Source organism: Loxodonta africana, chromosome 4 (genome assembly GCF_030014295.1).
Source record: "Loxodonta africana isolate mLoxAfr1 chromosome 4, mLoxAfr1.hap2, whole genome shotgun sequence".
NCBI lineage: Eukaryota > Metazoa > Chordata > Mammalia > Proboscidea > Elephantidae > Loxodonta > Loxodonta africana.
Window position 1 is genome coordinate 54,348,485 of NC_087345.1, and position 15,646 is coordinate 54,364,130.

The 15,646-nt window shown below is 36.5% G+C and overlaps 1 protein-coding gene across 1 annotated transcript in view; it reads right to left on the bottom strand.

The window, feature by feature from the left end:
* OTOGL (otogelin like) overlaps window positions 1–15,646 on the bottom strand; it is a 191,098-nt gene that overhangs the window by 4,675 nt on the left and 170,777 nt on the right. The window contains exons 52-55 of the mRNA XM_064285124.1: window positions 5,714–5,777; window positions 4,396–4,574; window positions 3,843–3,947; window positions 1,540–1,659 (exon numbers count right to left, since the gene is read on the bottom strand). Of these exons, the coding sequence (XP_064141194.1) occupies window positions 1,540–1,659; window positions 3,843–3,947; window positions 4,396–4,574; window positions 5,714–5,777 (468 nt within the window). The remainder of the gene's footprint in view (window positions 1–1,539; window positions 1,660–3,842; window positions 3,948–4,395; window positions 4,575–5,713; window positions 5,778–15,646) is intronic.

Here is a 15,646-nt window from a genome sequence, read left to right on the forward strand (position 1 = left end):
TTGTTCTTCAAGTTAAGAACAGATATTTTCTGTAGGATTAAATTACTTCTAAATTAGCGTAATGAACAAGAGTGCAGAAAGATTAACCTAATTAAAAGAACAAATTTTAAATGCCATAAAATATTTCCGACCAAAATAAAACAATAATAAGTAATCTAAACAAAAGCTATTCTTTTTTTTTTCAACTCTGCAAAAAAAACTATCAGACTAGGCTACTCTTCTGAATATAACCAAATGCTAAAATAACATACTTTTCTCTTCAATATTAACGAAAATATTTCCCTGCTTTAAATGGCTCTTGTCTAAGGCTAAATAAATAAATTTTTTTACAGATTGTCTTTGGAATTCTTGTAGTGAGCTGCTGATTGCTTATAGTAAATTGCTCATTGAACCTCAAATGAGAGAATAATTTCTCACTCTAAAAAAATGCGCCTGTGCAATAAGATGATGCCTAAGCTTTCCTCCAGAGCTAAAATCCTATGACTTTAGTACATTATGTATCTATTTATTTATCTAGCCATCATCATTAAAAGGGTATATCTTGGGAAAAAAATCGAGACTGTTATTTTTCTACACTTAAGAATATTCTTCCATACAGCAGAATAAAGCAATAATACATCTTTCATTGGGTATTCTTATTGCCTAAATAATTAGTAAAACTAGAAAGAATCCTTAAAAATAAAAATTGCACAACTTTAAAAAATACCACACTCAATAGACTCTGAGGGAGTAAGGAATTGGTAGAGCAAATTTCTCAAAAAACCCAAATGCACTGCCGTTGAGTCGATTCCGACTCATAGCCACCCTATGGGACAGAGTAGAACTGCCCCACAGCGTTTCCAAGGAGCGCCTGGCGGATTTGAACTGCCGCCCTTTTGATTAGCAGCCACGGCACTTAAAAGATCGGAAATGCTGTGACTTGTCCTAAGTTCTACAATGGCCTGTGATCAGAAAGAGTAAGGCAAATTTCTCTTAGGCAAGCATGTATTAAAAGGTAAGTGACAACAGGAATCTGTTTGTTTTAGGAAGATAATTGGCCAAGCTCTAATTAATTGGCTTAGTGACCCATACTGAAAAAGAGATCAGATCAGCTGATCAAATGATTTTTCAATTATTCCTTGATCTACTCACAAAAAACCAGAGATAGCAAAGTGTCCATTCCAAGAAAGTCAAAATTATTTGGGACACCCTATATAACTCAAGGAAACCGTGGTGGCGTAGTGGTTAAGTGCTAGGCTGCTAACCAAAAGGTCAGCAGTTCAAATCCACCAGGTGCTCCTTGGAAACCCTGTAGGGCAGTTCTACCCCATCCTGTAGGGTCACTATGAGTCAGAATTGACTCAACAGCAATGGGCTTGGTTTTGTTTTTTATATAACTCAAAATGGCAAACAGAGGCAATCAAATAGTGTTTTTATTTATAAGTAAAAAGATAACATTTACCAAAATAAATAAGCCACAAAATAAATACGACCTTGAAAAACACAATATGTATTTTCTCAATTACATTAGATTTTCTTATTTTATAACAAAGTACAAACCATTTTGCATTCAGTTTCATTAAAAGGGGGACAGACCATACTGTAGTTCAAAATCATTGCCCCTGCACCAGTCTTAACACATTCATATGTGGTGCAATTATAGTTCCAGGTACTCCCCTCCTAAAAATAAAAGGAAAAAGTAAATAATTTTTTCTTATTAAAATGTACTAGATTTCTTAAATAAAAATTTTCCTATCCCACTGAATCAAAAATCAAATCAAGATATAGAGCTTCTTGTGTTACAAGGTATGCCATCTGAAAATGTCCCCAAATTTATCTAAAATGATTACATATATATATATGTTGTTTTATAATCAGCAACAAAATAATAGAGGAAGGCCTTTGACACTTGTCCACATGAGATAATTAATTCTGTAGTAGAAAGAAGCAAATAGGTATCTGTTTCTACTATAAAATTAATTACCTAATTTGGCCGAGTGTCAAAGGTCTTGCTCTAATATTTTCTCACTAATTATAAAACAACAAATCATATTCCTTGTACACCTCCTTTCTTAGGACTTGTTTATTCTTTCTTCCACTCCCTTATCACCAAAAAATTAAAAATCTCCTTCTATGACAGTGCATATTGACTTACGGTTCTAATTTTGTATAACTTACAGTTATTTTAAAAACCTATTCCTATTTTTAATAATTTCTTAAATATAACGACTGTTAGTCTCATTCTTGATTTCAGAATTTCTATTTAAAAAGAAAATCAGCTGAAAATACCTATTAATTACAGGGCTATACTTTCTGGGCTGTATTTTTATTTTAATAACCCACATGTTAAAACCTAGTGAAACTTTGGCCTGAAGATTCCCTGAAGACCAGGGAAGAATTTTCGATGATCCTGACCACTTCTGCTTCTCTACTTTCTATCCTAATTTATGAATAGCTTCATGTTTTCTCTGAACCTTAACTGGAATAGATCTACATTTTCAGTGTAAATGGAGATTATTTATCTGAAATAAAAAATTGCTTCATAGAAATTAAATTTCTGGATAAATAAAGCTTACCTGAGACAGCCAAAGATTAAAAATCTTAATGTATATTTACCTATACGGCATTATATGTTGTGTTTTTAAAAAAAAGTATTATAAACACAATTTAACATTTTATTGAAATCTCGGGATTATCATCATGAATATTGATTATGGACACTGATGTTTCCTGAATTATTGACATGTTTACAGTTTATGTTGTCCTTTTACAAAAGTCCCCAAATTATTGTATTTTTCCAAATAGTCTCTGATCCTTTTCCTCTCTCTGACACCTATGTCTTCTCGACACTTTATAAGCTTCTATCAAGACTTCTTTTAAAAAATATATCATAAGACAGAAATATTGTTAGGATAAAAACAGAAAAACGTTACCAACAACATCAACACTATTAAATCAACAACATTATTTTACACACAACTGTAAGACAATCAGAGGATAGTTTTCATCTATCATACCTAATAAATGTGGAGGTTTAGGGAAATCTGCTTTTCTTTTGGGTCTTTGACTAATCCCATATAAGTAAGAATACCAGAAATAAGTCCTCCAGATAGTCTTTAAGGGAACACCTTAAATAAATTTAAAAAGCTGGAACTACCTTCAGATAATGTAAATTATAAACAGAACTTGTGACCCTCCTAAATCTGATGACACCATTAAACAACTGCATGAGAATCACAAAGTTCCATTTTTCTGTGTAGGGTTACTACGAATAATGGGAGAATTCCAAATAATTCTCTTATTGTTTATGGTGGAAAGACGTGGTGCAGCAATGGGATCCTTTGGCTCCTTGGTATCGTTGACCTTTAGGATCATCTTTTTAAAAAGTTATCAAATATTCTAAATTTTTTCTTTTATGCCCACTGAAACTTTCAATGTCTGAAATACGAAATTTCTAACATCGTGAGTTTCAGATTTCTATTAAAATGCTTCATTTCAAATGAGTAAATAAAATATTATTGATCTTATCCTTTGTAATGATTAGAAATCAGCATTTCCCAAAGCCCATTTCTCACATCTGGAGGGGAGGGGGCAAGGAGTAAAAACTTACAATAAAATAAGTTTGAGAAACAAGTTAAACATGTTTTTTATAACATAAACTATCAGTTACTTTAAAATGTAGCAAATGTAACTGTACTTTGTGCATTGTATGCATGTAGTATATTACACGCTTGTATTGCATTGGAGGGGGTGTGTGTGAGAGACATTTTTCAAGCTTATTTGACTAAAGCACATCTTATTCAGAAAATAGCACTGAGAGTTGGCCTCTAAGGAACACATTTTAAGAAATAAGGAATTCATACCTCATATATAACTGATGCTCCGTTTTCCATAGAAAATTTGCAGGATACATTTTTGCAGGTACCACAGCAATCATAATCACTTGGAGATGGAATGTATACCTGGTGCTGCATGTAATGATAATACATTGAACTAGTCATGTGCACAATACCAGTATTTTTAAATGAGCTACTTCTGAAGGCACTTCCCAAAAATAACTGCTCACCTCTAAGCATTTCCAAGGTGAATTCTGAAGAGTTTCAAATAATAATTAACTTTATATAGCTATATTAGAAGTGAAATAAATGTTGGCCTTTACATCTAGCAGCCAAGATTTATCAACCAAGTGTAACAACCTCAGGTCAAGCAAGCTGTAGACAATAAGACTCCTGAAGCTCAAGGAAAAGTTATAATCTAAACTATACAGACATATTACACATTGATATGTTGTTGAAGACCTACTCAAGTATCTATTTTTAACTCATGAATAGTATTCACTATTTCAAATTCTGGAGATGCCATTTTAGGATTCACTAATTCTCACCAGAACCACTGATAAAAAAAAAAAATACTTACAATGTCACATTCTTTTGAACAATTCACCATTGTAAAACTCAGAGTGTGATAGCCTGTGTAGTTATCCTTTTCTTCCAGACACTCTATAGTATAGCAAAAATCCCCTTCCAAATACTTTATCATAGATTGGCCAGGATTCAATACTGATCCATCTTGAAATACACACACATCATCCTTTTCTAAGAAAAGAAAAAAAAAAATTAGCCAAACAGAAAATTCTAGAGTTTTTTATTCATTAATCGATGGAGTTTTAAGTCTGTCTTTTGATTGGGATAGGCCAATTTTTCAAAACCCACAAAATCTTTACCTTAATATTATTGTTAACAACCCAAGAGTTACTTAATAATTAATATAGCACATTTATTCCTTAGCATACAATAAGAAATTGACCTGTAAAACCAACTGCTGGTCAGTATTTGAACTTCCTCAAAAAGCTATATTTTACAGCAGGTTCCAGAATACAAAATTTTAGGGATGGGCATGTTACTTGCTACTCTGTCTTCCCGAGACATAACATGACAATATTTGGAGGTTGATATGGACAAAAGCAAAATCTCATTCAACAGTAACAGGCCTCTCCATAATGAGACTGCATAATATTTCATGGATTTTAATTACTATTTTTAGAGAAAATTTTCAATTTTATTCTGTTGCAAAATAAAAAGTCATGTAAATCATATTTCCTGATTTAATGTGCTATTATATCTTTTAAAATGGTATATCAAGGTAGGCTGGGGGAGTAACAAAAAACTCAGAAGCTCTTTATGCCTCTCCAACACTGAACTTAAGCCCTTCCTCATCTAAAAGTACAAAAATATTAAGCTATTGAACAAAAGGCTATTTTCTTTTAGCTTATTTATGCTTAATATGAAGATTTGTTTCATAGAAAAAAACAACTTTATTTTTGCTTTGCAATATTAATACCAATAGTAATAAAACAATGGCAAAAAATCCTATTACTTTCTGATGTTGCCATTATAAAATTCAATACAGAAGAATAAAAAAAAATATAGAAGCAACTTAAAAAACCTGTGAAGACTATGAAATATATAGTCAATTTTCTGTCCTGTTATCAAATTTTCCAGAACATTTAGAGATAATACAAAATAGAAAACTGAAAAATAATCATATATTTTATATTATATAATAATAATAATATATATATAAATATATTATTATTTATATATATTTTATATTCAGAAATTAGTGAATGGTTTAAAATGTGTTATACATCTCAAAGAAAATCATTTGTAATTTATTAATAGTGAACAACAGATACCAACAATGTTCATTCAAAAGTAACAAAAAACATAGTTACCACATAGATACTGTACACATCCACAGCCACTCTGAAAGTTATGGTCAATTGTAGTAAATTCTCCCTGTTAGAAAGATATGGCTTATTACATGACAACAGCAAAAAAAAAAACAACCACACACATACAACAAAACATCTAATAAGTTCCCCAGCACACACACAGCCACACACATAGCAGATACTTATTACATACTTGATAGTAAACAGGCTTGAATTAACCCAATGGTCCTTTAATTAATAGCCCTTGGAATACACTCACAATAAATAACATAATCATATCACAATAGAGTGTCCCAGACAGAGCTGGAGAAAAACGTAGAACAAAATCCTAACTGACAAAAAAAGGCCAGACTTACTGGCCTGAAAGAGACTGGAGAAACCCTAAAAGTATAGCCCCAGACACACTTATAGCTCAGTAATGAAGTCACTCTCAAGGTTCACCGTTCAGCCAAAGATTAGACAGGCCCATAAAACAAAACAAGGCTAAAGGGGCACAACAGTCCAAAGTCAAGGACTAGAAGGCAGGAGAGGATAAGAAAGCTGGTAATAGGGAACCCAAGGTCGAGAAGGGAGAATGTTGACATGTCATGGGGTTGTTAACCAATGTCATAAAACAATATGTGTACTGTTTAACGAGAAACTAGTTTGTTCTGAAAACCTTCATCTAAAGTTCAAGAAAAATAAGAAAAAATAATAACATGATGATGGATCATGCAGTCACTCTAAACTTCAATTGCCTTACCTACTAAAAGAGCACTTAATTGTGTTCATGAGGAACCTTTACATAGATCAAGAGGCAGTTGTTCAGACAGAACAAGGGGACACTGATTGGTTTAGAGTCAGGAAAGGTGTGCGTCAGGGTTGTATTCTTTCTCCATACCCATTTAACCTGTATGCTGAACAGATAATACGAGAATTGGACTATATGAAGAAGAACGGGGCATCAGGATTGGAGGAAGACTCATTAACAACCTACATTATGCAGATGACACAACCTTCCTTGCTGAAAGTGAAGAGGACTTGAAGCACTTACTAAGGAAGATCAAAGACCACAGCCTTCAGTATGGATTACACCTCAACATAAAGAAAACAAAAATCCTCACAACTGGACCAATGAGCAACATCATGATAAACAGAGAAAAGATTGAAGTTGCCAAGGATTTCATTTTACTTGGATACACAATCAACAGCCATGGAAGCAGCAGTCAAGAAATCAAAAGATGCATTGCATTGGGGAAATTGGCTGCAAAGGACCTCTTTAAAGTGTTGAAGAGCAAAGATGTCACCCTGAAGACTAAGGTGTGCCTGACCCAAGACATGGTATTTTCAATCGCATCATATGCATGTGAAAGCTGGACAATGAATAAGGAAGACAGAAGAAGAGTTGACACCTTTGAATTGTGGTGTTGGCGAAGAATATTGAATATACATACCACGGACTGACAAAAGAAGGAACAAATCTGTCTTGGAAGAAGTGCGGCCAGAATGCTCCTTAGAGGCAAGGATGGCAAGACTGCGTCTTACATATTTTGGACATGTTGTCAGGAGGGATCAGTACCTGGAGAAGGACATCATGCTTGGCAGAGTACAGGGTCAGTGGAAAAGAGGAAGACCCTCAACAAGGTGGATTGACACAGTGGCTGCAACAATGAGCTCAAGCATAACGACGATTGTAAGGATGGTGCAGGACTGGGCAGTGTTTCGTTCTGTTGTGCATAGGGTCGCTATGAGTCAGAACCGACTCGACGGCACCTAACAACAACAACAACAACCAAATGAGTGAAAATAGATAAGATCTTTATGGCCTCTCCTAGCTTTAAAATTATACTGCTTAATTTTGAGTTTCTAGTAGCAATTGTACAGATATTATCCTATCACTGACAGCACTGTACTTCAGGATAGATCTTGAAATGTTCTTTTTGACGATGAAGTTCTTGATGATGATGAATGTAACACCATTCCTCTTCAAGTTGTCATTCCCACCTTAGTAGACCATATGATTATCTGATTCAAAATGGCCAATACCAGCCATTTCAGCTAATGCCTGAGATATTCATTTTTATGGCTTCCATTTTGTTTTTGACAATTTCCAATTTTCCTAATTCATACTTCATACATTCCACCTTACAATTATTAATGGATCCTTGCAGCTGTTTCTTCTCATTCTGAGTCCTGCTACAACAGCAAATGAAAGCTTGACAACAAAAGCTTGACTCCATCCACATCATTAAGGTTAACTCCACTCTGAGGAGACAGCTTTCTTCCCCAGTCATATTTTGAGTGCCTCCCAACCTAAGAGGCTTGTCTTCCAGCTTATCTTCCACTGCTATTAATAAGGTCTTCACTGGCTAATTCTTTTCAGAAGTAGACCACCAGGGAGCAAATACTCGAAGAAACTGTATTATATGAAGAATGGGGCATCAGGATTGGAAGAAGACTCATTAATAACCTGCAATATGCAGATGAAAAAACCTTGCTTGCTGAAAGTGAAGAGGACTTGAAGCACTTACTGATGAAGACCATAGACCACAGCCTTCAGTATGGATTACACCTCAACATAAAGAAAACAAAAATCCTCACAACTGGACCAATAAGCAACATCATGAAAACCAGAGAAAAGATTGATATCAAGAATTTCATTTTACTTGGATCCACAATCTACACCCATGGAAACAGCAGTCAAGAAATCAAATGACAAATTATATTGGGCTAATCTGATGCAAAAGACCTCTTTAAAGTGTTAAAAAGCAAAGATGTCACTTTAAGGACCAAGACACACCTCACCCAAGCCATGGTGTTTTCAATCGCTTCATATGGGTGCAAAAGATGGACAACAAATAAGGAAGACCGAAGAAGAACTGATGCCTTTGAATTGTGTTGTTGGCAAAGAATATTGAACATACCATGGACTGCCTAAAGAATGAACAAATCTGTCTTGAAAGAGGTACAACCAGAATGCCCCTTAGAAGCAAGGATGGTGAGACATCATCTCACATATTTTGGACATATTATCAGGGGGGATCAGTCCCTGGAGAAGGACATCACCCTTGGTAAATTGACGGTCAGTGAAAAAGAGGAAGACTGTCAGAAAGATGGACTGACACAGTGGTGGCTGCAACAATGGGTTCAAGCATAACAATGATTATGAGGATGGTACAGGACAAGGGAATATTTCATTCTGTTGTACACAGGGTCATTATGACTCAGGATTGACTTGACGGCACCTAACCATAATAACAACAGTAGACGATTAGAGAAAAGAGAACACCTGGGAACTTTTCTTGGTGGAAAGGTTCTTGATCTGCTCTACAGAGGTTGTCCTAGGCTGACATATCTGCATCTGAGCAAGGCTGCTATGGCATGTAAATTAGGAGCAGAAGATACAGTAATAGCACAGACTCAGGGGTGGGACTGCCTTTGTGCTGATCCTGGCTGTGTTACTTACTAGTTATTTGACCTAGGGCAAGCTATTTAACCAATGTGTCTCAGTTCCTTCATCTGTAAAATGGGGGTAATAATTCTGCCTCTCTCTTAGGATTGTTGAGAGAAATGAATGGGTCAACATATGTAAAGAGCTTAAAAGAGAGCCTGGCACACAGAAAGTATTGTATAACCTTTAGCTGTTGTCATGACAGATGCTCAAACTCCTCCATATAGGATATAATATGGATTCCTCTAAGCAAGCCTGGGTGGCACAAATAGTTAAGCATTTGACTTCCAGCTAAAAGGTTGGTGGTTCAAATCTACCTGGAAGTGCCTTAGAAGTCAGGCCTGGTGATCCACTTATGAAAGTTCACAGCCTTGAAAACCCTAAGGAGCAACTCTACTCTGCGCACATGGAGTCATCACGACTTGGAATCAACTTGACAACTAACAACAATAGATTCCTCTAAGCAAAATTAGGGCCAGACTTAAAGTTTCCAGAATTATAATTTAAATATCAAATTTCCTTGGATGCTTTACTTTTCATATATCAGTATAAAATGAATTTGATTCTTGACACAAAAATTGATTCAAATAAACTCAGTGATACATAAAAGGCACGTTGTTGTTAGGTGCCATGGAGTCAGTCCCTATGCACAAAAGAACAAAACACTGCCCTGTCCTGCGCCAACCTCCCAATTGGTGCTGTGTGTGAGCCCATTTTTGTAGCCACTGTGTCAATCCATCTCATAGAAGGTCATCTTCTTTTTTTGCCGACCCTGTACCTTACCAAGCATGATGTCCTTCTCCAGGGACTGATCCACACGATAACATATCCAAAATATATGAGATGAAGTCTTGCCATCCATGCTTGTAAGGGGCATTCTGGTTGTACTTCTCCCAAGACATATCTGTTCATTCTTATGGCAGCCCATGGTATATTCAATACTCTGCACCAACACCATAATTCAAAGGTGTGAATTCTTCTTCAGTCTTCCTTATCACATTGCCCAGCTTTCGCATGCATATGAGGCAACTGAAAACACCATGGATTGGGTCAGGCACACCTTAGTCCTCAAGGTGACATCTTTGCTTTTCAACACTTTAAAGAGATCTTTTGCAGCAGATTTGCTCAATGCAATTTGTCTTTTGATTTCTTGACTGCTGCTTCCATGAGTGTTGATTGTGGATCCAAGTAAAATGAAATACTTGACAGCGTCAATCTTTCCTCCATTTATCGTGATGTTGCTTATTGGTCCAGTTGTAAGGATTTTTATTTCCTTTATGTTGAGGTGTAATCCATACTGAAGGCTGTGGTCTATGGTCCTCATCAGTAAGTGCTTCAAGTCCTCTTCACTTTCAGCAAGCGAGGTTTTGTCATCTGCATATTACAGGTTGTTAATGAGTCTTCTTCCAATCCTGATGCCCTATTCTTCTTCATGTAGTCCAGCTTCTCGGAGTATTTGCTCAGCATACACATTGAATAAATATTGTGAAAGGATACAACCCCTATGCACACATTTCCTGACTTTAAAACATGAGGTATCCCTTTGTTCTGTTCAAACAACTGCCTCTTGATCTACGTACAGGTTCCTCGTGAGCATAATAAAGTGTTCCGGAATTTCCATTCTTCGCAATGTTATTCATAATTTGTTATGATCCACACTGTCGAATGCCAGTAAATGTCAGCAAAACACAGGTAAACATCTTTCTGGTGTTCTCTGCTTTCAGCCAGGATCCGTCTGACATCAGCAATGATATTCCTGGTTCCAAGTCCTCTTCTAAATCTGGCTTGAATTTGTGGCAGTTCCCTGTCAACATACTGCTGCAGCTGCTTTTGAATGATCTTCAGCAAAATTTTACTTGCATATGATATTAATATTGTTTAATAATTTTGACATTCAGTTGGATCCCCTTTCTTGACAATAGGTATAAATATGGATCTCTTCCAGTCAGTTGGCCACGTAACTGTCTTCTAAATTTCCTGGCATAGACGAGTGAGCACTTCCAGTGCTGCATCCGATTGTTGAAACATGTCAATTGCTATTCCATCAATTCCGGGAGCCTTGTTTTTTGCCGATGCCTTCAGTGCAGCTTAGACTTCTTCCTTCAGTACCATCAGTTGCTGATCATATGTTATCTCCTGAAATGGCTGAACATCAACCAATTCTTTTTGGTATACTGACTCTGTGTATTCCTTCCACCTTCTTTTGGTGCTTCCTGTGTCGTTTAATATTTTCCCCATAGAATCCTTCACTATTGCAACTTGAGGCTTGAATTTTTTATTCAGTTCTTTCAGCTTGAGAAATGCTGAGCATGTTCTTCCCTTTTGGTTTTCTACCTCCAGGTCTTTGCACATGTCATCATAATACTTTGTCTTCTCGAGCCATCCTTTGAAATCTTTTGTTCAGCTCTTTCACGTCATCATTTTTTCCATTTGCTTTAGCTACTCAACGTTCAAGAGCAAGTTTCAGAGTCTCTTCTGACATCTATTTAGGTCTTTTCTTTCTCTTCTGTTTTTAATGCCTCTTGCTTTCTTCATGTATGATGTCCTTGATGTCGCTCTACAACTTGTCTGGTCTTCAGTCATTAGCGCTCAACACATCAAATCTATTCTTGAGATGGTCTCTAAATTCAGATGAGATATATTCAAGATCGTACTTTGGCTCTTGGGGACTTCTTCCAATTTTCTTTAGCTTCCACATGAACTTACATATGAGTAATTGACAGTCTGATTCTAAGTCAGCCCCTGTCCTTGGTCTGACTGATAATATTGAGCTTTTCCATTGTCTCTTTCTACAGATGTAGTCAATTTGATTCTTGTGCATTCCACCTGGTGAGCTCCATGTGTATAAAAAAAAAAAAATTTTTTTTTTTTTTATGTGTATAGTCACCATTAATTTTGTTGGAAAAAGGTATGTGCGATGAAGAAGCCGTCAGTCTTGGAAAACTCAATCGTGATCTACGGAATCGTCTCTATCACCAAGGCTATATTTTCCAACTACCAATCCTCCTTCTTTGTTTTCAACTTTCCCATTCCAATCATTCCAATGTAATTATCAGTGCATCTTGATTGCATGTTCAATCAATTTCAGACTGCAGAAGTTGGTAAAAATCAATTTCTTTATCTTTGGCCTTAGTGGCTGGTGCCATTTGAATAATAGGTGTATTAATTGGTCTTCCTTGCAGGCGTATGAATATTATCCTATCACTGACAGCATTGTACCTCAGGATAGATCTTGAAATGTTCTTTTGGACAATGAATGCAATGTCATTCCCCTTCAATTTGTCATTCCTGACATAGTAGACCACATGATTGTTTGATTCAAAATGGCCAATACCAGTCCATTTCAGCTCACTAATGCCTAGGATATCAATCTTTATGCGTTCCTTTTCATTTTCTGATGATTTCCAATTTTCCTAGATTCATACTTCATACAATCCAGGTCCTGATTATTAATGGATGTTTACAGCTGTTTCTTCTCATTTTGAGTCACGCCACATCAGCAAATGGAGATCCTGAAAGCTTGACTCCATCCATATTATTAAGGTTGACTCTACTCTGAGGAGATAGCTTTCTTCCCCAGTTCTCTTTTGAGTGCCTTCCAACCTCAGGGGCTCATCTTCCGGCACTATATCAGGCAATGTCCTGCTGCTATTCATAAAGGTTTTCTCTGGCTAATTATTTTCAGAAGTAGACTGCCGGGTCCTTCTTCCTGGTCTGTCTTAGTCTGGAAGCTCAGCTGAAACCTGTCCACCATGGGTGACCCTGCTGGTATTTGAATACTGGTGGCATAGCTTCCGGCATCACAGCAACACACAAGTCCCCATAGTATGACAAACTGATAGACGTGTGGGAGGCTTTTCCCATAAGCTAATAATATCTTACATTTTATACTTCTTTACAAATTGTAAAATAGTTTCCTAAACATTAACTCATTTGATGTTCTTATGCCTTTCAGTTATTACACCCACTATATGTCTATCAGTTTGTCATACTGTGGTGGCTTGCATACTGTCTTGATGCTGGAAGTCATGCCACTGTTATTCCAAATACCAGCAGGGTCACCCATGGTAGACAGGTTTCAGCAGAACTTCAAGACTAAGATAGACAAGGAAGAAGGACCTGGCAATCTACTTCTCAAAAAAATAGACCAGTGAAAACATTCTGGATAGCAGCTGAACACTGTCTGATATAGTGCTGGAAAATGAGCCCCTCAGGTTGGAAGGCACTCAAAATGTGGCTGGGAAGTGCTGCCATCTCAAAGTAGAGTCAACATTAATGGTGTGGATGAAGTAAACCTTTTGGGATTTTCATTTGCTGATGTGGCATGATTCAAAATGAGAAAAAACAGCTTTAAACATCCATTAATAATCAGAACATGGAATGTACAAAGTATGAGTCTAGGAAAATTGGAAGTCATCAGAAATGAAATGGAACACAAAAACATCAATATCCTAGGCATTAGTGAGCTAAAATGGACTGGTAACAGCCATTCTGAATCATGCAATCTGCTATACCAGGAATGACAAATTGAAGAGGAATGGCATCCATTCATCATCAAAAAGAATATTTCAAGATCTATCCTGAAGTACAACACTGTCAGTGATAGGAAAATAACCCAGGCCTACAAGGAAGACCAGTTAATATGACTATTATTCAAATTTACACACCAACCACTAATGCTAAAGATGAGGAAATTGAAGCTTTTTATCAACTTCTGCAGTCTGAAATTGACCAAACATGCAATCAAGATGCATTGATAATTACTGGTGATTGCAATGCAAAAGTCAGAATCAAAGAGGATTGGTAGTTGGAAAATATGGCCTTGGTGATAGAAACGATGCCAGAGATTGCATGATAGAATTTTACAAGGCCAACGACTTATTTATTGCAAATACCTTTTTCAACAACATAAATGATGACTATATACAGTGAAAAAGAGGAAGACCCTCAATGAGACAGACTGAGACAGTGGCTGCAACAATGCACTCAAGCATAACAACAATTGTGACGATAGTGCAGGACTGGGCAGCGTTTGGTTCTGTTGTACGTAGGGTCGCTATGAGTAGGAACTGACTGGACAGCATCAAACAACGACAACAACATATACATGGACCTCACCAAATGGAAAACACAGAAACCAAATCGACTATATCTGTGGAAGGAGATGATGGAAAACTCAGTATCATCAGTCAGAAGAAGGCTAAGGGCCTCCTGCGGAATAGACCATCAATTGCTCGTATGCAAGTTCAACCTGAAGAAAATTACTTATTTTAATTAAGCCCATGAGAGTCAAAGTATGACCTTAGGTACATCCCACCAGAATTTAAAGACCATTTCAAGAATAAATTCAATGCATTGAACACTAATGACTGAATACAAGCCGAGTTGTGGGATGACATCAAGGACATCATACATGAAGAAAGGAAAAGGTCATTAAAAAGATGGAAAAGAAAGAAAAGACCAAAATCGATGTCAGAAGAGACTCTGAAACTTGCTCTTGAAGGCAGAACAGCTAAAGTGAATAAAAGAAATGATGCAGAAAAAAAACGCTGAACAAAAGATTTCAAAAGGCAGCTAGGGAAGACAAAGTAAAGTATTATGATGACATGTGCAAAGACCTGGAGTTAGAAAGCCAAAAGGGAAAAACACACTTGGCATTTCTCATGCTGAAAGAACTGAAGAAAAAATTCAAGCCTCGAATTGCAATAGTGAAATATTCTATGGGCAAAATATTGAATGATGCAGGAAGCATCAAAAGAAGATGGAAAGAATACAGAGTCACTGTACCAAAAAGAATTAGTTGATGTTCTACCATTTCAGGAGGTATTGAAGGAAGAAGTCCAAGTTGCACTGAAGGTACTGCTGAAAAACAAGTCCCCAGGAATTGACAGAATACAAATCAAGATGTTTCAACAAACAGATGCAGCGCTGGAGGTGTTCACTTGTCTATGCCAAGAAATTTGGAAGACAGCTACCTGGCAACCGACTGGAAGAGATCTGTATTCGTGCCCATACCAAAGAAAGGTGATCCAACAGAATGTGGAAATTATAGAGCAATATCATTAAGAAAACACACAAGTAAAATTTTGCTGAAGATCATTCAAAAGTGGTTGCAGCAGTACATAGACAGGGAATTGCCAGAAATTCAAGCTGGATTCAGAAGAGGACGTGGAACCAGGGATATCACTACTAATGTTAGATGGATTCTGGCTGAAAGCAGAGAATACCAGAAAGATGTTTACCTGTGTTTTATCAACTATGCAAAGGTATTCAATTGTGTGGATCTTAACAAATTATGGACAGCATTGCAAAGAATGGGGATTCCAGAACACTTGAATTGTGCTCATTGTGGAACCTGTATACAGACCAAGAGGTCATTCTAAAAGAACAAGGAGATACTGCATGGTTTAAAAAACAGGAATGTTGTGCATCAGGGTCATATCCTTTCACCAGACTTATTCAATCTGAATGCTGAGCAAATAATCCAAATAGTTGAACTACAT